Source organism: Eublepharis macularius, chromosome 6 (assembly GCF_028583425.1).
Source record: "Eublepharis macularius isolate TG4126 chromosome 6, MPM_Emac_v1.0, whole genome shotgun sequence".
NCBI classification, from domain to species: domain Eukaryota; kingdom Metazoa; phylum Chordata; class Lepidosauria; order Squamata; family Eublepharidae; genus Eublepharis; species Eublepharis macularius.
Genome location: NC_072795.1, coordinates 54,097,530 through 54,124,404, shown reverse-complemented (window position 1 = coordinate 54,124,404; position 26,875 = coordinate 54,097,530). Strand labels below are relative to the sequence as shown.

Below are 26,875 nucleotides of genomic sequence, written 5' to 3'. Positions count from 1 at the left end.
AATGGGGAAATATGTGGAAAAGGAGGTTGAAATTTACATTAAGCTATCAAAGAAAATTTCTACAAGGTGATATCATTGGTATAAGACTCCTGAAAAACTGGCTAGAATGTATAAGGATGCTTCAAATGTAAGTTGAAAATGTGCTAAACAAGAAGGGACATTTTATCATATATGGTGGACATGGAAGAAAGCAAAGAGTTTCTGATTGCAGATACAATCACCAATTCAGAAGATTTTAAAGATTAAAATCCAGTTGAAACCAGAGATTTTTTTGTTGGGAATAATGGATAGCCAGTTGGAAAGAAGCTTTGGAACTTTGTTTTTATATTTGATTACAACAGCAAGAGTACTTTATGCCCAAAAGTGGAAAACTCCAACATTGCCTACAGTGGAGGAATGGTGGATAAAGTGTTGGAGTTTGCGTCAATGGCAAAACTTACTTCACTGATTAGGGAAAAGACATTAGTTACATTTTTGACTGAATGGAAACCGTTTATAGACTTTTTACATGAAATGGATAATAAGGACTTGATGACATCTGTATTTATGGATAAAGAATCATGAACAATAGAAAAAGAGGGCTCTTGTGTTTAACTTAAGTGAGACTCTGAAAATGATCCATATTTGGGGCAGAAAAAATTGGAACTCAATCTGTAGTTTAGTTTAAGGATTCCCCCCCCCCTTTTCCCCTTTGTCTGGCGACCAGGCCGGACTTGGGAACCCTCCCAGAGCCACACCCAGAACCCAGACTGGCAGCCCCACCATCCAGCCTTGCCACCCTTGGCACTTACCCGACAAGGAGGAAACAAGCAGCAGCAAGGAGGAGACAGGCAGCAAAGGCACCAACAGAGAACTGGAACGCTAAAGAGGGCCCAGGTGTTGACAAGCCCTTGTCAGCAGGAGGCAGGCTAGATGGCAACCCCTGGGTCCTAGCCACTGCCCGCTTCCCAGCCAGGCCCTTAGAGCAGCCCAGCCTAGCTGGAGGAAGAGGGCACAGGGGGCAGAGACAGCCAGCACAGGCAGCAGATCATGGGCAGCACCAGTGGCACAGGGCCGCACCCCAACCCAGTGGCAGGCACGGGAAGAACTACAGCCCAGCAACCCAGCAAACAGGCTAGAGGGGATGGAAAAGGACTAGGAGAGGCTGGGGGCAAAACAGGCACAGCTGTGGCTACCTAAGGCAGCCAGGGCAGCAGCTAAGCTGTTGGGGGTGGGGCTAGGAGGTGGTGCCTGGGAATGGTGAGGGGATAAAAGGGAGGTCCACTCACAAGTGGAGGAGGGAGGTTGAGAGGAGAGTGTAGGAGCAGGAGGTTTGTTCCTGGAGCAGAGATCAGGTTGTAGAGGGGCCCCTAGGAAGTACCCAGGGCCCAATCACCCCGCTTCTGAGACCTTCAAGAGGCAATATCCCAGCAGCTAAGAGGAGCTAGTGGGCCAACAGTGGTGGAGTAGACCCAAAGGCCAAGAAGCAGAAGTCAGGCAGGTGGCGAGTGAGCGCTACCACAGCAGAAAGACACGTGAGGGGCGGGGCACGCCTGAGCATGACACCCTTTTTTTACTTGTTTATGTATTGTGTGTCTTCTTTTTAGAATGTTGTTTTTTATCTTCTATGTTTGTTGTCTATATTTTTTATGTTACTGTTTAAATAAAGAAAACATCCACAACAAACTAAGTTTGGAAAACTTGAGCTCAGATATAGTGGGCATTTCAGTAATCTAATAGGAAAAAACAAACAAGGAAGGGACAGCTATTCTTGGAAAAAGCTATATAAAGGCTGTATACCAAAGAGTGCATAGAATCTCATCTACTAGACGTTTTTAGATTATCCCCATACAATTAACATCTGTGGAAATATCAGGTCCAAAAAGTCATAGTGTGCACATATCCAGCCATCTGCAAACTTCACATAGCAGGGCTTTTCTACTTCTCCTACGTGCTGCAGCTCACTGAGCCTGCCCCCTCATTCCAATTTTTCTCCTGGAAGTTAGTAGAACCTCTGAAACAGCACAGAGAGCAAAGTAGGGGTCTGCAACAAATGCGGACATCAGTATTCCCAATTATCCCCAGCCAAGTGATCACAGTAACGTCTGAACCAAGAAATCATGGATATGGCTGAAGACGGTTCCTCTGACTGTAGTTATCACATCTGTGTATAGCCATGCCATGATTGTTTGGTGGTTATGTCACTGATGCCACAGTATATTGAATTTATAATGCTTTAATGCTAACCTGATGTATTCTCTCCTTAGCCATGTTCTTTCCATATTATAATAGTTACTTTTCCAGGCCAGGATGGGCCTCTCATGTTATCTCACAGAACTATGCATCTCCTAGCTAGAGACGACCTTGGAGTCTCCAGATACCAGCTTTCGCTACTTTGCCCAGATGCTGGGAACCTATTATTGTGTACTCACTATTTAGCCATAACTATAACGGGTTCTCACAGGATAGAATCATAGAATCGTAGAGTTGGAAGGGGCCATACAGACCATCTAGTCCAACCCCCAGGACAGTGCAGGATCACCCTAAAGCATCCCTGACAAGTATTCATCCAGCCTCTTCTTGAAAACTGCCAGTGAGGGGGAGCTCACCACCTCCCTAGGCAGCTAATTCCACTTTTGAACTACTCTGACCGTGGAAAAGTCTTTCCTAATATCCAGCCGGTACCTTTGTGCATGTAATTTAAGCCCATTGCTTCGGGTCCTACCCTCTGCTGCCAACTGGAACAGCTCCTTGCCCACCTCCAAATGACAGCCATTCAAATATTTAAAGAGATCAATCATGTCCCCCCTCAACCTCCTCTTCTCCAAACTAAACATTCCCAAGGCCCTCAGCCTTTCCTCGCAGGGCTCAGTCTCCAGACCCCTGATCATCCTCATCGCTCTCCTCTGCACCCTCTCGATTTTGTCCACATCCTTTTTGAAGTGAGGCCTCCAGAACTGCACACAATACTCCAGGTTCGGCCTGACCAAGGCAGTATAGAGAGGGGCTATGACTTCCAGCGATTTCGACGCTATGGCCCCATTTGACACAACCCAAGATTGAATTAGCCTGTTTTGCCACCGCATCACACTGACTGCTCATATTTCGTTTACAGTCCACTCTTACCCCAAGATACCTTTCACATATACTACTGCCCAGAAGTGTATCCCCCATCCAGTATTTGTGCTTCCCATTTTTGTGGCCCAGATGTAATACTGTACATGTCTTTGTTGAATTGCATCCTATTCACAGCTGCCCACTTCTCCAGAGTATTCAGGTCTTGTTGAATTTTAATTCTATCTTGGGTGTTTGCTACTCCTCCCAATTTGGTATCATCAGCAAATTTAATGAGCAGTCCTTCCACTCCTTCATCCAGATCATTGATAAAAATATTGAAAAGTACAGGGCCCAAAACCGAGCCCTGCAGCACCCCACTGGACACCTCCCTCCAATCTGATGAAACGCCGTTGACCACCACCCTTTGAGTGCAGTCCTCTAACCAGTTCCCTATCCACTGAACTGTCCTATAGTCCTGTCCACAGTCTTCCAGTTTGCCCATCAGAATGTCATGGGGGACCTTATCAAAAGCTTTACTGAAATCCAGATCAATCACGTCAACAGAGTTCCCCCGATCCAGTAAGCTGGTCACTCAATCAAAGAAGGAAACGAGGTTGGTCTGGCAAGATCTGTTGGGAACAAAACCATGCTGATTTCCCCGGATCACTGAGCAGTCCTTCAGATGCTTAGAGATTGATCCCTTTAAAATCTGTTCTAATATCTTCCCAGCAACAGAAGTCAGACTGACCGGCCTGTAGTTTCCCAGGTCATCCTTCTTCCCTTTCTTAAAGATTGGGATAACATTCGCTCTTCTCCAACCTTGTGGCACATCCCCTGTCCTCCAGGAGGCCTTGAAGATGATGGACAAGGGTTCTGCAAGTTCTCTGGAAAGTGATCTGTGTAAACCTGTGTGCCAAAACCTTAACAATTGCAGGAACGAGGGGGCGGGGCGTCAGCGTGTATGCTAGACGCGTGAGTTTCAGGCTCCTGGATCTTCCCTTCCCCCGACTGAATTATTAGCTCCTTAAAGTGATCCTAACAAGCTACAACTATGGGCAAGACAGGAGGAAATAAAAATAAATCTTCAGAGCCGATTTCACAATCAGTAAAAACCTTTTTTTCGGCGGGAGAGCACAGAAACAGCGCTGCAGCTGAACCCCACTCTACAGCCAAAATGGCCTCCGTCATTGCTGAGGAAATAACTGACACAGAAACCCAGGTACAAGAAACAAACCTAAGTATTAAAATAGATCAACTGGAAGATAAAATTGCCAATAGAATGGAGAGACTTCTGAAACCTATGAAGGATCAATTGACTGCAATATCTGAGTCTCTCCAGCAAGTAACTCGCACTGCAGACTCTGCTTTAGAGCTTAGCTTGTCCTTGCAAAAAGAAACACGCACTCTGCAGGCTAGCGAGAGCTGGATGAGAAATAAAATCATGGACCTGGAAAATAAATGGAAATCAAATAATTTAAAATTTCGCGGATTCTCAGAATCAGAAGAAGGCTCAACTGAGTTAATAGTCTTCCTTTCAGGATGGCTGGCTCAGGAACTACAATTGGAAGACGGTGTGGCACCAAATATTGTAGCTGCGTATAGGATGGGCTCCCTCCGCAACTTAAGAAAAAACACTAACAGAGATATTATTGTTACGTTTATGGACTCACGTACTAAAGAGAAAATCCTTCAAGAGGCTAGAAAAAGAGGCTTTTTCCTTTTTCAAGGGCAGAGAATTCAAGTTTTCCAGGACTTGTCAAGCGAAACCCTTTTGCAGAGAAGAGAGCTTAAACCCATAACCACTCAACTAAACAGCGCAAACATCAGATACAAATGGGTGGCCTCCTCTAAACTCCAAGTAGTACATCAGGGAAGAACTCTTCAAGCAACGGATCTGTTATCTGGCACATCTCTTCTTAAGGAACTGAACTTATCCTCACCGGATCTGAACAAAAGCTCTACTGTCGCACAGAAATCCTCCACTATGACAGGATGGGCCACGATACCGATGAAAACAACTGCCTGAGGGAGAAAATGCATGCAAGCAACCATCATTTCTTAGAGTTTTTCTCTAGCGTTTCTGTCTGTCAATATTGTTCTTGCCCCTAACATTTCTTCTTCTTCTCTATCTGTAGCTTCAGACCTTTCTGTAACTGTAGTCCTCATCTCTTTTCTACTTCTTCAGTCGGGGGGGGGGGAGGGGGGCTAAACCTGGTACTCATTTTAGTTCCCAGTTGTATAGGATCCTCCAGAAAAGGGGAGAACCTAACCATTCTCCTTATTTGTGTTAACACAGGCAGTTTAGACCTGTGCCTCTGGAGAGATTGCTCCTTCACACGAAGGAGCAGTATTATGTTAACTGGTGTTTTGTTTTTGTTCAAGGGGGTGGGATGGGGTTATTGTATTAATGTTACAGTTCTGTTTGACAACATATATTATGCAATATTGGAGGAACCATACAGAGTAGCTGAAAATAGGTTATCAAAGACTCAGAGGATGCCTTATTTCCTCATGCTCACAGAGTTTTATCTGTCCGTTATATCATTCTATTTAACACATAACTAATGACAGATAGAATCAAAATTATTACTCTAAATTGCAGAGGATTAAACAATCCTATAAAATTTAAAACGTGTTACTACAGCTTTAGTGAAGCAAGGGGTAGACATACTGTTTTTGCAAGAAACCCATTATAGGAAAGAAATGCCTCAGGTATTAAAGTCTAATCGTTTCAATGTGCACTTTCAAGCCCCAGGCTCATCCAGTGCCAGGGGTGTTGCAATCTTAATCTCAAAGAATGTTAGATTCCAATGTGAAGACTCAAAAATAGATCCTAGGGGACGCTTTATTTTTGTCAAAGGGGTTCTGGAAGAAACAAAAATAACCTTGGCATCTATTTACGCTCCAAATGACAAGCAAATTGAATTTCTTCATGAAACTCTATCTAATTTAAGGTTGTATGCGGATGGTGAAATTTTGGCAGGGGGGGGATTTTAACTGCATAGCAGATTCAAACCTGGATCGATCCCAAAACAACAGGGTACGTCAGAGAAACAAAGTAAATCGATCAAACCTCAATTTACTATTTGACAAATTTGAGTTTAAGGATGTGTGGCGCTCACAGCACGGCCTAGAGAAAGACTTTACCTATTTTTCTGCCCGTCATCAAATCCATACTAGAATAGATTACATATTGGCTTCCCCCAAAATTTATCATAATATAATCTCTTCCACCATTGGCAGTAAAATCTGGACGGACCATGCCTGGGTAGACTGTTTTTTGACCTTTCCGGAAAAAATAAAACAAGACACTCACTGGATACTGAACAAATCTCTTTTATTACACCCAACAATTAAAAAAGAAATTGAATTAGAACTGGAAAATTATTTCAAAGAGAATACAGAAGGTGAAGTCTCTCAAGCAATAATTTGGGAAGCCATGAAGGCTGTAGTCAGAGGTAAAATCATATCATTAGCCTCATTCTATAAAAAAGAGAGAGAGAAGACTAGATCAGAAATTATATCCAAAATCCATGCTCTTGAAAATAAACACAAAAAATACTGCAATAAGAAAGACTATAACCAATTGACTTTAGAAAGGAAAAAGCTGGAGGCACTTGAGACATCTTCCATACAGAAGAATCTACTGTTTTTAAAACAGAGGTACTGGCACAAAACCCCTAAAAAGTTACGCCTCCTAGCTTGGAAAGTTAAAAAGAAATCCTCTTCCAACCAAATTTCTTTAATTAAAAGAAATGGTAAATCTCACACTTCCAATAATAAGGAAATCTTAATAATAAGGAGAGACTTCCTGTTTGGGATCCATGGAGGTCTAACGCAGCTCCACTCGCGGAGCTGACCGGACTGCCGTTTTAACCGGCCGGCGGGGTGAAAATAGCCCGCGGCCGACTGCTCTCAGGCGGGGAGCAGGCAAAGAACGCTCAAGACCCTAGGGTGAGCTAGATCTCGGACGAGGGGGGGCTCTACACAACGAGTCTCCCCCCGATCCTTGAGGTCCCACCTTGCGACGGGTCGGCTATAATCTCTGCGGCAGTTTTGGGGCCAATTCGGCTGGCATAAGACCTACATACCCAAGCATCGATTGGGGGAAGAAGCTGAGAGGAGAACTTAAAATCGAAACAGCGATTACAACCCGAGAAAAGTGAAGAGAAGGTAAAGATCATTATCTTCTGAGACGGGACAGATTGATAAAAACAGAGAGGAAAAAAAGTAGATTTTTAAACTGCAACAGACTAGTGAAAAGGAGGGGAAGACTCGGCAGGAATTGAATTTAAAAAGAGACTAAGTTTAAAGAAGTTATTAAAGAAATGGGACTATTGTTTTGAATACCTGTGGCTTTGGAGCTGTGGGAAAAAGACACCATCGCGAGATCTGCTGTGGGAAGACGGGAGACAGGAAGTGCGTAATAACAATAGAGTGGCTGGAGAGAAGCGGCCCTTGCTGGAGGGCAGGAAGTAGGGAATCGCCATTTTTGAAAGGGGAAGGGTCGCGGCTTCAGCGGAAGAGGAAGTAGGCCATCTTGGATTACAAAATCATAGAGAAACCATAGAGAAAAGACGCCCGACATTTTGGACTCTTTAAAATTTAATTTCTATAAGAAGACCGGGACATTTAAAATAGAAAAACGTTAAATTTTACGCCACGGAGTTAAGGAAGAGAGCGGATTCGTGGGAGCGAGCTAAAGCAAGCCCCACGATGTCAAAAAAAGAGTGGCAATCGGCAATAGAAAACCTGGATAAAAACCTGGACAAAAAACTTTTAGATATGATTAAAGAACTTAAGGACACGAAATTGGAGCTGATAAAAGAGGTTAAAGAGGTTACACAGACAGTAAAATCGGAGCTGTCAGAAGTGAAAAAAGGTATGGAAACAATACGAAGTGAATTACAAGGAACGCAGCAGAGAGTTAAAACAGTAGAAGACGCGATGGAGAATTTAGCAGACACGCAACAAACAGAGATGAGATTGGTGAAGGGGAGAATGTCAGTTGCAGAAACTAAACATATGGAGAAGCAGCTACGTTTTCGTGGCTTGCCAGAAGTGGAAGGAAAGTCAGCGCAAGAACAGATGACTGAGGTGTTGGCTGAGTACCTGGGGAAGGAGGAGGAGGAAGTTGTGGCTATCCTAGATGTGGCATACCGTGTGAATTCGAGAATAGCAACCCAGAGGAAACTACCAAGAGATGTGATTGTGCAGTTTACAACACGAAATATGAAAGAGAGGATTGTGACAAAACAGTTTCAAGATCCATTGGAGATTGATGGCAAGACGATTATTATAATGAAGGAACTGCCCAGATCAGTGTTACTGGACCGGAAAAAATATAAAGTGCTAATTCAGATTTTGAAGGACATGAAAATCAGGTACAGATGGGAGTTACCGGAAGGAGTGTCCTTTGAGTTTGGAGGGGCCAAAAAACGCATCAGATCTGAGCGAGAGATGGAGCGATTTATTAAGGACAATGAAAAAGACTTACCAACAAGATCATGAGTATGGAGTGTAAAGTATTATCTTGGAATGTAAATGGACTAAACTCACCGAATAAGAGGAAAAATACTTTTCACTGGCTACTAAAACAAAAATGTGACATTGTTTGTTTGCAAGAGACCCATATCAGAAAGCAGGATGTAAAATATTTAAAATCTGGAAAATTGGGCAAAGAATATGTAGCGGCCTCCAACAAGAAAAAAAGAGGAGTGGTGTTGTACATAAAAGAGGAGCTACAGCCAAAATTTGTTATGAGAGATGTGGAAGCTAGATTTGTAGCAGTGGAATGTATTTGGAATTTAAAGAGAGTGTTGGTAGTCGGACTTTATGCACCTAACGGTGCAAAAGAAAGCTTCTTTGAGGATTTAAGGAAGCATTTAGACGATCTTGCATACGACCAGATAATTCTTGCTGGAGACTTCAATGGAGTGACAGACTTGGAACTAGACAAAAAGACTACAACGGCACAAAAGAAAAGAGGATTATTACCAAAGCTTTTTTTTGAGTTGATTCAACAAGAGACTCTTGAAGATGTATGGAGGAGAGAATATCCTAAAAGCAGACAGTTTACTTTTTATTCTGCAAGGCATTCTACATTATCAAGAATTGATATGATCTGGGCCTCAAAAGACTTAGCATTATGGACTAAGGAGGTAGAAATAATGCCTATGGTAGGCTCAGATCACAACCCAATTATGTGGAAATTTGGAAAAAAGAGAAAAAGGAAAGCATGGAGAATAAATGAGGACTTGTTACAGGAAAGAGAGAATATGGAAATACTGAGAAGAGAGACAAAGTTTTTTATACAATACAACGTGAATAAAGAAGTACCAACCAATAAAGTTTGGGATGCTTACAAGGCGGTTGTAAGGGGCATACTAATGGACTTAAATGGTAGAGCAAGAAAGAAGAAAGAGGAGAAAAGACAAGAGATTGAGGAGAAAATAAAAGCCAAAGAAATACAGCTAAAAAAGAGACCAGGGAAAAAGAAGGTATACCAGGAAATTAAAATACTTCAAGAACAGCTAACAGCAATGAGCAATAAAGAATTGGAGTGGAATCTCAAAAGACTGAATCAAAAAGCGTTTGAGGGTGCTAATAAACCTGGGAAGTACCTGGCATGGCAATTGAAGAAGAAAAGGGAAAAGAAGATAATAAATAAAATTTGCGAAGATAACAAAACGTATTTGGAGCAGGCTACCATTAGTAGAGCCTTTTATAAATTTTACGCTAAGCTGTATAATAAAAAAGAAGTAAACAAAGAATCAATAGCGTCATATTTGGAGAAAACCAAACTTCCAGAAATCTCGGAAGCTTGGAGAAATAAGTTGAATAGTGAAGTAACTGACGAGGAAATAAGTAAGGCAATACAATCTGCAAATCTAGGAAAGGCGCCAGGGCCAGATGGACTTACGGCTAAATTCTATAAGACAATGGCTAATGAACTGGCACCATTCCTAAAAGAGGTGATGAATGGGGTTTTAAGGGATCAAAGGATTCCAGAAACTTGGAGTGAAGCGAATATATCATTGATCCCAAAAGAGGGCCAAGACCTGACTAATGTGAAAAATTATAGACCTATATCGCTACTCAACAATGACTATAAAATTTTTGCGAAGATATTGGCGGAGAGATTGAAGGGGTGGCTCTCGGAAGTCATAGAGGAGGAACAAGCAGGCTTTTTGCCAGACAGACAAATAAGAGACAACTTAAGGACAGTGATCAATGCTATTGAATATTATGACAAGCGTTGTGACAAAGAGGTTGGTTTCTTCTTTGTTGACGCTGAAAAAGCGTTTGACAATTTAAACTGGGACTTTCTGTTTGCCACTATGGAAAAGCTACAATTGGGAGAAAGATTCATCAGAGCAATTAAGGAAATTTATAGAGACCAGACTGCAGCAATTGTGGTGAATGATGAATTGACCAAGAAATTGACGATAAGTAAAGGAACAAGACAAGGTTGCCCGTTATCTCCATTGTTGTTCATTTTAGTATTGGAGATTCTGATGATACAAATACGTCAAGATGATGAAATTCGTGGAATAAAAATAAAGGACTATTCATATAAGGTCAGAGCATTTGCGGATGACATAATGTTAATTGTAGAGGACCCATTGGAGAACATGCCAAGAGTGATAGATAAGATCAAGGAGTTTGGAGACTTGGCAGGTTTCTTCATTAACAAAAAGAAGTCAAAGATATTATGCAAAAATATGACTAAGCAGAAACAACAATTGTTAATGGAAACAACGGATTGTGAAGTAACAAGTAAAGTGAAATATTTGGGAGTCGAATTAACTGCAAAGAACATAGATCTATTCAAAAACAATTATGGAAAACTATGGACTCAGATAGAGAGAGACTTGATTAAATGGAATAGATTGAATTTGTCATGGTTGGGCAGGATTGCAGCAGTTAAGATGAATGTGTTACCAAGAGTAATGTTTTTGCTACAGACAATACCAATCATCAGAGACTCCAAACAATTTGAAAAATGGCAGAGGAAAATATCAGATTTTGTTTGGGCAGGCAAGAAGCCTCGAGTGAAAGTGAAAGTTTTACAAGATGCAAAGGAAAGAGGCGGAATGCAACTGCCCAATCTGAGACTCTATCATGATGCAATCTGCCTAGTTTGGTTGAAAGAATGGATGACATTAAAGAACAAGAAATTACTAGCCCTAGAGGGATATAAAAAAATATTTGGATGGCATGCATATTTATGGCATGACAAAGTAAAGGTCAACTCGATGTTCCTGCATCACTTTGTTCGGAGAAGTCTATACATAATCTGGAAGAAGTACAGAATTTATCTACAAGAAGGAACCCCTTTGTGGGTGGTTCCATATGAGGTGATAGACCCGAGAGCTGTTGATAATGAACAACAATGTTTAACGTATAAAGAAATAACTAAAACTGAAGCATCCAAACTTAGAATAAAGACACAAGAGGAACTATCACCTAACTACGATTGGTTCCAGTATAGACAGATCAGAGACTTATATAATTCGGACTCTGTAAAGGGAGGTATACGAATAGAGAATTCGGAACTAGAGCAGACCCTTCTTAAAGAAGATAAGAAAAGAATATCCAAGGTATACCAAGTACTGATGAAGTGGTATACCGAGGATGAGATAGTTAAAACACAAATGGTGAAATGGGCTATAAACTTTAATAAAGAAATAACAATGGAGGCATGGGAATACTTGTGGAAAACTACAATGAAGACAACGACATGTATTAATATCAAAGAGAACATTTATAAAATGATCTATCGTTGGTACATGACACCAAAGAAGATTGCGCTAGGGAATTTGAATACTTCTAATAAATGCTGGAAATGTAAGAAGCATGAGGGCTCCCTCTATCATATGTGGTGGTCGTGTGAGGTAGCCAGGCAGTACTGGGGGGAAATAATAAGAGAAATGAGTGAAATTTTACAATTTCAAATTAATAAGAACCCAGAACTCCTGCTACTGAACTTGGGAATGGAGGGAATTCCAGCCCAACACAGGACGTTGATATTTTATATGACAGCAGCAGCTAGACTTTTGTATGCGCAAAAATGGAAAGTACAAGAAGTGCCAACTATTGAAGATTGGACTTACAAATTGCTGTATATGGCTGAAATGGACAAGATGACAAGAAAATTGAGAGATCTGGACTCAGGGCAGTTCAACACAGACTGGGAGAAGCTGAAACAATACCTGGAGAAGAAATGGGAGGTGGGAGGAAAACTGTGGCAGTTTGAGAACTACTGAAGTATTGAAGTAGAGGGGGGAGACTTTACCGGGGGGAGAAGAGATAAATGTGAATTAATAAGCAGTCAGATTAATAGATTGACATATATATAGATATATATAGGTTAACAAACAGAACATAGAGAAAATAATTAATTATAAGGACTAAATATAAGGAGCGATTAACTAACAATATTTTCTTTTTTTTTCTGACAAGTTTTGTACCAAACTGAATGTCTGAAGATATAGATGGGTCAAATTGATTGACTACGTGAGGAGAGATATATAGAACTATTATAAAAAGATAGAATGAGTAATATATATAGAGAATAAGTCAAATTGTTTGATATAAACGAATGTATGATCTATATGGTTTATGATATATAGAAATACCTGAAATTGAAAAATTGGGATAAATTGTTTATCTAAGATGGAAACAAAGGCTTACAGTTTGGGCATATAATGTTAAAAATAGTTAAGGATGTACTGCTTAGAATAATGGAGAATATATATTTGTTTTAGATAGAGGAAGCTAATAAAAGTAAGGGAAAGGGGACAAAGGGTTGGAAAACTGTTGGAAGTCAACAAAAAGGGGGGGGGAAGGGAGGGGGTTAGAGATGAAAAAATTGGGGAAAATTGAATGTAAATGTGGAAATAATGGATTCTAACCCAATAAAAATTTTTCAAAAAAAAAAAAAAAAAAAAGGAAATCCTAGATATATTTCGTGACTTTTATTCTACTTTATATAAATCAAAGAATCCAACACCATCTGGTATTGAGGACTTCCTAAGCTCTCTTACAACCTTGAAACAAATTACTCCAGAGCATAAAGCTTCCCTAGATCTACCGATCTCCTCTCAGGAAATCACTGAAGTCATCAAAAATCTCAAACTAAATAAAACTCCCGGCAGAGATGGCTTCCCTGCCGAATTTTATAAAAAGTTTATACACATTCTGACAGAACCCCTTCGCCAAACTTGCAATGCAATCCTTTTAAAAGGCAACTTCCCAAAAACATGGTATGAAGCTACAATTATTGTAATCCCTAAGCCAGGGAAGGATGCCACCCTCCCATCTTCTTACCGTCCCATATCATTACTAAATCAGGACGCAAAGATATTTACAGCAGTACTGGCTAATCGTCTGAATAAAATCATAAGTCATTACATACAATCTGATCAAACTGGCTTCATACCAAACAGGAGTATTACAGATAATGTAAGAAAAACTCTAAACATTATCAATCACTGTAAAACCAATCAAATAGAGTCGATCCTGCTCTCATTAGATGCTGAAAAAGCCTTTGACAGCTTAGAAACAAATTATTTAATAAGATTGCTCTCTAGGATGGGATTTGGCCATTCTTTTATTCAGATTATCAAACTATTATATGCTTCTCCTAAGGCCCAAATAAAACTCAATGGATTGAAATCAAAAGACTTTGAGCTCACAAGAGGAACCAGACAGGGATGCCCGCTTTCCCCATTATTATTTGCCTTATCCATAGAACCTCTGGCTGAGGCTATACGGCAAAACAACGCCATTAGTGGCATCACTATTGGAAAACGCGTTTATAAAATTTCCCTGTTTGCGGACGACATGGTCCTTTACCTTGCACATCCATGCACCTCATTACCAGCCCTGGAAAAAACCCTGCATGATTTTGGTTACATTTCAGGTCTTAAAATTAATAAAACCAAATCAGAAATTTACCCTATTCACCTAACTCCAATCATTAGGTCAGAGATGGCTTCTAATTTTACATATCAATGGACCCATAAGCAATGGACTTATTTAGGCATTAAGATACCAGTTGATTTACTGGATATAAAAGAAGCTAATTTTAAACCGTTACAAAAAAAGATAAAAGACAAAATTAAAGAGTGGGCGGAAATGAAGTTGTCGTGGGCAGAAAAGATTAATCTGGTAAAATCTATGATTCTCCCACAATTTTTATTTAATTTCCACATGCTACCAATTAAACTTACAGATCAAGATTTCCAACATTGGCAAAAAATTATAAACAGTTTTATATGGGATGGCAAACGCCCTAGGATAAACTATTTAACCATGAAACGGTCTGCTAAGAAAGGTGGATTATCAGTCCCAGACTTAAAACAATACTACATAGCTGCCCAACTAGCAAACATCGTAATACTATTAAATACTGTAGAAGGTTCAGGTTGGCCACAAATTGAATCATCACACATCTACCCACACGACTTACAGGATGTGATATGGGCTGAACCTAAGAATAGACCACCTCAAATTCATACTAACCCCTTTCTAAGAACCACCTTAGACATATGGGACAAGTTAAGACAACATCTTGCTCCAACCATCTCGCCATTATCATCTTTTATAGATCAGAATTGGTTCCCACCTGGCATGGACTTAAATTCTTTTAAATTATGGAAAGTAATTAAACAAAACAGGATTATTGATATAACCAAACATGGGATTATCCTGAACAAGGCTCAAATAGAAAAGGATACAAATGCTACGATCCCATGGTTTCAATACCTCCAAATCAGACACCTACTAGAAAGTCAGCCACTTGTAACCTCATTAAAGCGTGAACTAACTGACTTTGAATATTTACTTAAATTAACACAATCTCATAGGAAAGGTTTAATAGCTAAAATATATGCTATTTTAAACTCAAGGAATGATCAGCTCACATTGAAATACCAAGCAAACTGGAGCAGAGACTGTAATACAATCTTATCTGATGCTCAGTGGTCTTCCATCTGGTCAGGAAACTGCTTGCAATCTAAAGCAGTGAGCATCAGAATGACATCCTTTAAAATAATGGCGAGGTGGTACCTGTCTCCCACTCTTCTCCACCACATTAATCATGAAACGAATCCACTATGCTGGAAACAGTGTGGACAAAATGGAGACTATATTCATCTATGGTGGTCTTGTCCTAAAATTCAGTTGTTCTGGGATCGAATCATACAAAAAATTAAAACAATAACAAACTATGCAATTCCCAAGTGCCCTGAAGTAATCCTGCTAGGACTCTGGGAGGATCAGACGGTCCCATCTACTAGGAAAAATCTGATATTTTTATTGATTGCTGCGGCAAAATTGCTTTTAGCCTCAACCTGGAGACAGGAAAAAACTCCAAGTGTATCACAATGGCTCAGAAAACTATGGGACATTTTCATAATGGAAAAAATAGCGGATCACCTTAAAGGCTTAGATAATCCACAATATCAATCGTGCTTTCTTGTACAATGGCTACCATTTTTAACCTATTGTCATAATACCAATCAGTTACCTAACGTAGATTTACATACACTTAGCTTCTTTGCTATAATGTGACTTCTTATACTCAGTGTATTGTTTTCAATGTTAATATTGGCTGTTTCTTAAAACATCAAGGTTTTCATCTCTTCCATGTATTGCCCATTATGCTGTTGTTTAATTTGGTTATTTGTAGTTTTGGAAAAAGTTATATAAAAATGCAAAATAAAAAGTTAAAAAAAAAAACAATTGCAGGAACGTGGGAAAATCAAGTAGAACACAGACTTTTTGTTTTGCCTTGTCACTTCTACCAAGCTCCGTGATGGAGTTCAGACCTGAACTGTAAAGATCCTATTAAAAGCTTTTCTACTGGAATCAATGTGTGTTCTACTGGAGAGGGCTGAGGGATCTACCTGGCAGGAACTGACAGCAGTGACACTTTCCCTCGCCACTGCAAATCACAAGTGTTGCTAATACTAGGGTGTCAGTGTAATGCAGCAGCTAGAGAGTCAGCCCAGGACTGGGGAGACCTACGTAGACTCAACTCTGCGCTCAGCCATGAAACTTGCTGAGGACAATCACTCTCTCTTAGTCTAACCTACGTTACATGATTATTGTGAAGTTAAAATGGAAGGGGGGAACCCTATACACTACCCCCACCTCCTTGAAGGAAATATGGGACAAAAGTGTGATAGACAGTGATTGCCCAGATCGCATAGTGCATTTGTCCACATGACCAAGGACAACCACATGCCCCTGCATAAGGACACGCCCACTTTGCAAACCAGCCTTAGAATACACTACAAATAATCAGTTTAGGTCTGAGTGCGCATGCCAGGTTTACATGACTCCAAGCAAAGCACAAAGTCACAATACAGTACTCACGGAATGAGGATCTCCTGCACATTGTTAATTATTTGCTTTCCCACCATGATGACCAGCAGCTCTTGGGCAAGTTCAATGAGGCAGCCGCCTGGTCCACACTGGACAAAGAGAAAGAAGCTTTAGAACAAGAATCCATAGTGCTTGGAAGACATTAAGAATCACTTGGAACCCACAGCCTGTAGTACTGCTGGACCTGGAAGTCTCAGTGAAGGACAGTCACCAATGCGTTCCAAGCCCATTTCTTCCGAACAGCAGTTGAGGTTCTAAACTTGCATCCCACTGACAAAATCCTCGAATATATCAAATGAAGGTAGAATGCTCTTTTACAAATGGATGGGTTTTGATTAATAAAACGTGAATTCCCATAATATTTATTCACATGAATGTGAAGTGGTACAGTCCTCATTTGCTGTTTGAGCAATCTCAGTTCCCAATTCCTTCATTACACTACTCACAATGTAACTATCATGACAAGCTATACCAATCTTAGGGTCACTCTAAACATTACTTCCTTCACAAATTCTCCTCGAAGCCAACCTGGACTTGCACAAACACACAGCAGCTTTGGAGAATGGCTTGCATTAAAAAAGGAGAGCCCAAATGGGCTTGGAAAGCTGCCACAGGGAGGCAGAGAGCTCCTACCTTTCTCCTAAGGTTTTTTCTCCTGTGTAAAAAACAGTGAGGAGGGACAGTTTTCCTGTTTCTGCTTCCTCACATGCACAAAATATCTCCACGCGGAGCAACAAAGTAGGAAACTCTCTCTCCCCACCCCGACTCCTTTTGCACAGGGGGAAAAACTTGGGAGAAAGGCAGGAGCTCTCCCTCCCCCAGCGGCAGCTTTCCAAGCCATTCTCCAAAGCTGCTATGCATCTGCACAAGCCTGGGTTGGCTCTGTGGGCAACTCATGAAGGAAGGAACATTTAGAGTGATCTCAGAAGATTTCCATCACAGGAAAACACTGAGCCAGTTACGGTAGAATCCGGCTAGGAACATGGAACGACTAAAAGAGATATTGGCGGGATATCAGCTCCCACCAGGCTAACAGAGCTTCCCTTTTCACCTGTCTTTGGAATGGCATATTAGCTAAACACAGTTTTCTTAACAAAGGGCTCGGTACCCACATCATGTCTTTGTCTCTTGTGAGATACTTACATCCTCATTGCGCATGCCAAGCAATTTGTTGTAGTGTCCTGGATAGCCTACAAACCTGGAGGTGAAGGAGAAAAAGACAAGCCAGTCAGGCCTCTGGCTTTCTTTACGATTGGCTTATACACCCTTACCCATTCATAGAGAGACATGGCAGGAAAACGATGACAAAGATGAAAATGTCATTTACTATAATGCCCTCGCCTTAGGAAAGAATCAATTCAACTACTGTAATTTCTGTGTAACGCAATTGTATTTTATAACAGCAATGATATTTTGTAAGTTTTGCCTTGGTAATGAGACGAGGATCTAGTTTTCTATTCTGGGGACACTATGATTTTAAAAAATCATATGCCATATCCTCACGGAGTTCCAAAACATTTGTTTACATGTGGAAACACATACTTGAAACCCTATGGTGGAGGCGGCAGAGACTCAATTTGGAGCAAAGCAGCAGCAGTCAGGGAAAAGTTGTAGCCTCCCTTCCCCAGGGCTAAACTTTCAGGCAGGTAAGCCAGCTTGCCTGCCATGACTGTCTACTGGGGTGGGTGGGTGGGTGGGTGGGCTTTCTTCCTGTAGTGCAGCTTCCTTCACTATGCCTACGCTTTGCTAAGAGACTTTGCCACTGCAGCTGTGTGGGAACCAGGCGTGGGAACTTTGGGTGGGCATCTCTTGCAGAACTTTCACTGACTTCAACTGACTTGTTTAGACTGGGGGAGGGGAACTAGAGTACAACCTCTTGGGGAAGACTGTACTTCAGCATTCTGGGCAATTTCTGTGTATCAGTGCACTTCTAGGGAGTTTTATCTGAATAAAGACCCTTTTAACTCTTATAAAGATAAGAACTAGCACTTTGAACTGTGTCTGGGAACAATTTTGGTTGGAGACAGAACCCCACCAGCTATGCCAAACAGCTGACCACCAGCACCCTGCAATCACTAAGATCCAGGGCTTTGTGTTGTCCAGTATCACTAAGCATTTAGCAAACACAGCCACTGAATCCATGTCTCCCTGGCTGGCTTGTTCTACCCAGAATTCACACTGTTTCTGGACAGCAGATGGCAACAGTATTCCACATTTCCCTATCCAATATCAACTAATTGAAGGTGGAGCAGCTGCTCAGTTTGACAAAATCTGTTGTGAAACAAGCTACCAAACCCCTCAACTTCCAGTGAATGCAATGGGTGGAAGGGAGTGGGGGGCTATCCACACTTGCACAGACACCACTAAACATAGAAACCACCCTTGCACGAGGGCTTAGTAACTTTTGAATCATGCTATACCTAAAGACACCCTTCTGTTGCCACTGCAGGCCAATTACCTGACAGGATCATAATAGTGCTTTAAGGTCGGTGTGGCTATACCATGGCTCAGCTAATGCTGCTGCTGAAGGGGCGGGGGTGCTCTTCTTCCTGTTCAGCTGTGTGGCAGTGGCAATTGTTACACGCGGATGGGATATCATATTATTGGGACTTACAGGGCCAAGTGTTAACTGAAAACACTAAGATGTGGTTGGGCAAAACTTCAATGGTACAAGACAACATTTCAAGCTCGTTGTGCTTGTACCATAGAGAAAACCTGCCTCCCCTTTGAGGTGCCTCACAAACTTACCTGCCCTTGAAGAATGCAATGTAGATGGGAGAAGAGTAGAAATTCACAAACTCAAAAACAAACACCTTAAACGTAAGAGCATCTTCATACATGGTCTGGGTGCGATGCATTTCTGTACAAGGAAACATAAAGCAATGCATTCAGCTGGGTAGCCATGTTGACCTGCAGTAGAAGAGCAAGTTTCCAGTCCAGTAGCACCTTTAAGATCAACAGGATTTTCAGGATATAATCTTTTATGAATCAAATCTCCCTTCATCAGATACAAGTGAATGGGGTGCTATGAGACTAGTGCTTCCATTCCCACTGGTAAATAATGGTAACCACATCCTTAATTTTCCATCTAGTTCTAGAAGGCTCAAATTTCCCCCCTCCCTATCCTCAAATAATCTTCATGGTAACAAATGTTGTAGGCAACAAGCACCATCCAGTGTGATTAAACGCTGTAGTTGAAATGGGCAAAACCAGATTGGTATCATGGCAAAATGCTACAGATTTGTAGCAAAACATTTCATCTACCCTGATGCTGGAGTTCAGGGTATCATGCGTCTCTCTTTCATTGGTGTTTAAACCTGGTGACCACTCAAAAAAACACTGCAGCTGCTATCCCGAACTTGTAGAAATGCTACTTCAGCCATTGCCTTTGGGGATTACTCAAATATTATCATATGGTTCTTGAGGTACATCATGAAGTCCATCTATCTTTTCTCTCACTGCAGTTTCATCACTTGCATGTCATGTTCTCCTTTCACTTCATATCAAATAGAAAACCTGCCAAAAAGTGGTAACACAACTGCTGGATATTTTCGTGGATTTTTGCTCATTGCAGCACTGAGGCTATTCCTGCTCCACCTACACAATTTTTTGATGATGGCTTTAAAGTAGTTTAAGGGGATGTGTGCACTCTAGCACCAGTGAACTAAGAGATAAACGAGACATGATGGCATCCTTGTGGCTGCTATGAGGATGCTGCAGCCATTTTAAACTCATGTGAAAAATCTACAGTGCGGGATGAAGCACTGGGTTCCCCCACCCCCATGTCTTAACAAGTGCTGAAATGCTCCTCAGCAGCTGTTTCAGCACTTCGAAAGGCATGGGGGCGGGGCCATGCACACCATGCTGCAGGCCTCCCTTCAGGATTGGGCCCTTGCAACATTTTTAAATGACTTCTGAAATGGTAGCGGCATCCTCATGGTGGACATGACGACACCGTCACATCTAGTTTGGACCAAAGAAAGGAATACTTGTATCCAGGGCTCATTTCAAGGGGGAATGCACAGGAACGCAGTTCCGGCAATTCCCCAAAGAGGTCATATTTCAGGTGGCCCCGCCCACCTGACTCGTGGCCATTTTGGGCCCGTTTCGGCCTGGATTGCGGCCGAAACAGCCCAGATAGGGCCTCTGATGGGTGCTGGATCACTCTCCTGCTCAGCAGCGGACCAATCCTGGCCATTTGGGGCCCAATTTTGGCCCTGAATTGCCAGGATTGGGTCCAAAACAGCCAGGATAGGTGATGTCAGGGGGTGTGGCATATGCAAATCAGTTATGCTAATGACACACTTCTGGTGCTGTCAAAGGGCGTGGCATATGCTAATGAGTTGTGCTAATGAGTTCCTCCAGCTCTTTTTCTATGAAATGACCCTTGCTTGTATCATGTGCACATCACTTCTAGTTACGTAGCAGACCTCAAAACCTTCACCAGTTTCTCTCATGCTCTCAAACAATATGTGTGTGTCCTCATTTGAAAGAAACTATAGGACAGCAAGCAGGCAATCTTGGGTAAGAGATTAGTTATTCTTCCTGCTACTATTCAGGGAGTCCTGAATCTGATTACTATCCAAGTAAGCTCTTCTGGAGCTTTATGGAGGAAGGAAAACAGCCTGAAAGGTATCATTTGTATCTTTGTAATTATGGCAACGTAAATGGGGCAATGTAAAAGAAATTGCAGATCTTTGTTGACAAGGCATTCAAGCAGCACCATTGAGAGGAGAAAGTGGCTTGAAGATTCTGAAATGATGAGTAATGCTGAAACTGGCCCCACCAGGATACCTTCGTCCTGACACTGTCAAATCTCTCTTTCCTGTCTCCCATTCCCCTTCCATTAAGCATCTTTTTTATTTTTAATTTGTAAGCTTAAGGGCACAGGATTGTCGCTCTTTATTTATGGGAGCTGCTTTGGGAGACTATTGCCTGCAAAGCAGGAGATATAAACAATAAAAGTGTGGACAGCTCACCAGAGGCATTGATTATACATCCTAAAATAGATGGAAATGAATGAACATTCATTGCATTCAAGGAATTTGTTTGCAAGAAGCTGTGTACGGAAACTGCTCCCACCAGATTTAGAAAGACTGTCTACCTTCAGCCTCACACCATTATTACTTGTTTTAGAAGCTGTTTGCAGAATACTAAGTGCACTGAATGCGAAAAACTTAAAACCGATAATGAACATTATTTTTGGTTTTGAGAACGTAATCTTGAGCAGGAGGTGGGGCGGGAGGAGAAAAGCATCTGCTTAATTCAGTCCACTTACCCCACTTGGTAAGAAAGTGTGCCAGGGCAAGATAAATTCTGGAGAGAATGAGAATGAAGATTAGGTTCACCACTGAGCCTGTGATACTGGCAATACGAGAGGCCTGAAGAAAGTAACAGGAGAGACTGTGACATTGAAATACAAGTGACAGAAAAAGAGAATGGAAAACAGCCACACAGAGGTCTTACTGAAGCCACGACGAGGAAGTTTCCGGACCTGGACACGATCACGAAAATGATAGCCCGGTAAAGGATGATGGAAATCAAGAACATCACCACTACAGCAATCTGCAGGCACAACAGGTCAGAATTATTGGCAAGAAAACCAACCATTTGAACACTCTAAAGCACGTGAAATTCTGATGGTTTTAAATTTTATTGGGTAGGTTAAAATAAGTATTACAAATTACATGAATCATCCATTTCCCTTTAACTTCTAAATGCTAATTGTCTTACATTTATCAATTCAAATAAACACTTCCCACCCTCCCTCTCCCCTTACCCTAGACCCCCAACAACACTAAAACCTTTTTAAATCTTAACATGTTCCTTCTATTCTAATACTTCTTCCGATTCTCATAAGTAAAGTTCTTACATAAATTCTAGTTCCCTAACATATAGACATCAATAATTATCCATAGACCATAACTGTCCTTTTACATCCCACTTGTTTTCCAAATATTCTTTGAATTTTTCCCAGTCCTTTAAAAATTCATTTGAGCTTTGTTCTTCCAGCTTTCTGGTCAACTTGTCCATCTCCACCATGTACAACAGTTTTTGTATCCAATCTTCAATTTCTGGTGTTTCCTCTTGCTTCCAATGTTGCGCATATAATAATCTTGCTGCTACCATCATATACCATACTAATGTCCTGTCCATTACATTAATGTTTTCCATTTCGAGTCCTAGTAAAAACAGTTCAGGGCTTTTCGGTAAATTACCTTTTATAATTTTCAACATCTCTACATATATCTTAGACTAAAATTGCTTAGCCTTATCACAGGTCCACCACATATGATAAAAAGAGCCTTCATGTTGTTTACATTTCCAACATTTGTTTGACATAGCGTTACCCATGTTTGCTAAATTTTTCGGTGTTAAATACCACCTATACATCATCTTATATCCATTCTCTTTTAAGTTAACACATGTAGATATTTTCATAGTATTTTTCCACAAATATTCCCATTCATCCATTGTAATCTCTTTATTGAAGTTTAATGCCCATTTCACCATTTGTGTCTTAACCACTTCATCTTCTGTATACCATTTCAATAACAATTTATAAAACTTAGAGATTATCTTTGTTCCTTCGCCAAGTAACAGTTCTTCTAACTCTGAATTCCTGCTTCTGAAACCTACTTTCCTTTTATCTACTTCAAATAGGTCTTTGATTTGGCAATATTGTAACCATCCATATTTAAAAGATATATCTTCTTCTGTCTTCATTTTAACAACATCTCTTTCTATCAACAATAAATCCTTATATGTCATCCACTCTTCCCCTTGATAATCTGTATGTGGTTTTATCACTTCTGCCGGGACAATCCACAAAGGTCTTTTACTCCTCACTATATTTTTTATATTTTTGCCAAACTGAAAAAATTTCTCCTTACATAATGGTGTTGAAACATACCATCCATTTTGTTTTTATCATAACATAAATATTCATGCCAACCAAACAAATTATTGTGACCCTCCAAAGTTAACAGCTTGTAGTTAGATAAATTTACCCAATCTCTTAACCATGTTAAACATATCACTTCATGATATAATCTCAAATTTGGTAGTTGTAATCCACCCCTTTCTTTTGCATCACATAACACTTTCATCTTAACTCTTGGCTTTTCCCCTGCCCACACAAAATCCGATAGTTTCCTTTGCCATTTATCAAATTGCTTTTTGTCTTTTACAATTGGGATAGTTTGTAACAAAAACATCACCCTTGGTAATACGTTCATTTTTATAACTGATATACGCCCCAACAGTGACAAATTCAGTTTATTCCATTTTATCAAATCTTTTTCTAGTTGCAACCACAATTTTTCATAGTTATTCTTAAATAAATCTATGTTTTTCATTGTTAATTCTATTGCCAAGTATTTTGTTTTTTGAACCACTTCACACTCTGTTAGGTTCATTAGCTCAACCTGTTTCTTTTTCGTCATATTTTTACAGAGCAGTTTAGATTTTGCTTTGTTAATATAAAAACCCGTCAGATCTCCAAATTCTTTAATCTTATTTAATAATAATGGTAACGTCTGGACCGGATCTTCAATGATAAACATCACATCATCTGCAAATGCTCTGAATTTGTAAGAGAAACCTTTAAGCCTTATACCTTTAATACTATGATCTTCTCTTATCTGTCTTAACAATATTTCCAAAACCATAACAAATAACAAAGGTGAAAGTGGACATCCTTGTCTCATACCCTTTCTTACCTCAATTTTTTTGTTAAATCATTATTTATACACAATGTCGCTTGTTGGTCCTTATAAATTGCTTTTATGGCTTCTATAAATTCTTGCCCTAATTCCATCTTTTCCATTGTTAAAAACATAACATCCCAATTTAAGTTGTCAAAAGCCTTCTCCGCATCCGCAAACAAAAAATCCTTTTCAGGGTGTTTATCGTAATATTCTACGGCATCCATAACAACTCTCAGATTGTCTCTTATTTGTCTATCAGGTAAAAACTCTGCTTGTTCTTCCCCAACAAAGTCCATTAAAAATATCTTTAATCTTTCTGCTATAACTCTCGCAAAAATCTTATAATCGTTGTTTAAAAGAGATATAGGCCTATAGCTTTTAACATCTGTTAAATCCCGTGTCTCCTTTGGAGTCAATGAGATATTTGCTTCACTCCATGTAGTTGGAAATCCTTTTTTCTTCATTATCTCATTCATCAAATTTTGCAAAATTGGCACCAAGTCTTTTTTCAATATTTTATAAAATTTCACTGAAATTTCATCTGGGCCCGGTGCTTTCCCCACTTTTGTTAAATCTATAGCTTTTAGAATTTCCTATTCAGTAATTGGGGCATTTAAAATTGTCTTCATGGCATCTGAGATTTTAGGTAATTTCACCTTGTCCAAATATCGATCAATTTCTTCTGTATTAATTTTCTTTTTTTGAAATAGTTTGGCATAATACTTATGAAATATTCTCTTTATTCCTTGATGGTCCACTACTTCTTTTCCATCTTCAACTATTTTGCCAATCATTTTTTTCTCCCTTTTTTTCTTCAATTGCCAGGCTAAATACTTCCCTGGCTTATTTGCTCCTTCAAAAGATTTTTGCTGTAGACTTTTTAAATTCCATTCTAATTCTTTGTTCACAAAAGCCCTCAACTGTTCTTGTAGTATCCTAATTTCTTTAATTATTTTCTTCTTCCCTGGTCTTTTCTTTAACTCCTGTTCCTTCTTGGTTATTTTCTCCTGAATCTCCTGGAATTTCATTTCTCTATTTTTTCTTTCTTTACTATTCAAAGTGATCACGTTTCCCCTGATCACTGCTTTATAAGCATCCAAAACCGTATGTATTGGCACCTCTTTCCTGATGTTGTATTTGAAGAAATAGTTTGTTTCCTTTTGAATATAGTTCACATTTTCTTGACTCTGAAATAAGTCTTCGTTTAATCTCCATCTAAACTTTCTATTACCTATCAAAGCTTTCCACATCATCGGATTATGGTCAGAGCTCACCTTTGGCATCACTTCTATTTTTTTGGTCAATAAACTAATGTCCTTAGTAGTCCAGACCATGTCTATTCTTGAAAATGACTGATGTCTTGCAGAGTAATAAGTAAAGTCTTTTACCTTGGGATTCCATTTTCTCCAAACACCTTCCAAATTTTCCTGTTTTACTAACTCAAAAAACGATTTAGGTAGTTTCCCTACTTTTCTTTGTATTTTGTTTAACAGCTTGTCTAATTGCAAGTTAACAACTCCATTAAAATCTCCCATCATCATTATCTGATCATACGCATATTGGTCTAGGTTCTGCATTATTTCTTGTAAAAACCATCTTTAGTACCATTAGGTGCATAAATTCCTAAGACCAAAGTTTTCTTGGAGTTCAATATTATTTCTACCGCCAAATATCTTCCATCCTTATCTCTAAAAACCACTTTACGGTCTAATTCTTCCTTTACATATATCACAATCCCTCTTTTCTTTTGTTTTGCAGATGCCAAAAATTCTTTTCCCAGTTGTCCATTTTTTAACAATTTACTATCCTGTTCTTTAATATGTGTTTCTTGCAGACATATTATATTACATTTTTGTTTCTTTAACCAATGAAATATCGCTTTACGTTTCTGGGGTGAATTTAGTCCATTAACATTCCAAGTTATCAATTTGTACTCCATGGTATTACATTTTAGTTGATCCAGCAATGTCTTTTCGATTATCTATCAGAAACATTGTCATTTCATGCTTTGTCTTGATGTTAACTCTTGTAGATTGAAAGTAGAAGCTCAAGCCTTCCGGTATTTCCCATCTATATCTGATGTTCTTCTCTCTTAGCCTTTCCGTCAACTTCCTGTACTTCTTTCGTTCATACAAGATCTTCCTCCGTAGTTCTTTCATAATTCTAATTCTGCTTCCTTCCATTTCCAGGGGTTCAGTATAACGCTTCCTTAGAATTTCTTCTCTTACTCTTTTAGTTGTCAGCTGTACAATTACGTCTCTCGGTAAGTTCTTCTGCTGTGCATATACGGAGTTCACTCTATATACCAAATCCAGATTAGCATCTATTTCCTCTGGCTGTTTCTCTAAAAATTCGTTCTTGTAGATTTTGTGTTAAGGTCTAGGGCACCCCCCTAAATCTCAGCTGATTCTCTGTTGCTTTACATTCCATCACTGCCACACGCTCTTGAAGTTTTTGATTTTCTTCTTTTATATTACTGGTCTTTTGCTCCACTTCTTGCACTGTTTGCGTTGTTGATTGCAGTTCCTTTTTCATGTCCTCTATGTTCTTAGTTAACTCTGACACCTCTGCCTTCATCAGCTCTTTCATATTTTTAGTCAGTTTTTTAATCAAATCCTCTCCCATCTTTTGGCATATTTCTTTCGTACCTTCCAACATTTTCTTCTCTAATACTTCCATAGCAGTTTGCCACTCTATTTTCTCCTTTTCAGACTTTTTTGCCATCCTTGGACTGA

General features: G+C 40.0%; 1 protein-coding gene across 1 annotated transcript in view; it reads right to left on the bottom strand.

Moving 5' to 3' along the window:
* Positions 1 to 26,875, bottom strand: part of ANO7 (anoctamin 7) — a 60,520-nt gene that overhangs the window by 15,751 nt on the left and 17,894 nt on the right. The window contains exons 11-15 of the mRNA XM_054983788.1: positions 21,898 to 21,996; positions 21,710 to 21,812; positions 19,180 to 19,291; positions 17,575 to 17,629; positions 16,423 to 16,520 (exon numbers count right to left, since the gene is read on the bottom strand). Coding sequence (XP_054839763.1) covers positions 16,423 to 16,520; positions 17,575 to 17,629; positions 19,180 to 19,291; positions 21,710 to 21,812; positions 21,898 to 21,996 — 467 coding nt within the window. The remainder of the gene's footprint in view (positions 1 to 16,422; positions 16,521 to 17,574; positions 17,630 to 19,179; positions 19,292 to 21,709; positions 21,813 to 21,897; positions 21,997 to 26,875) is intronic.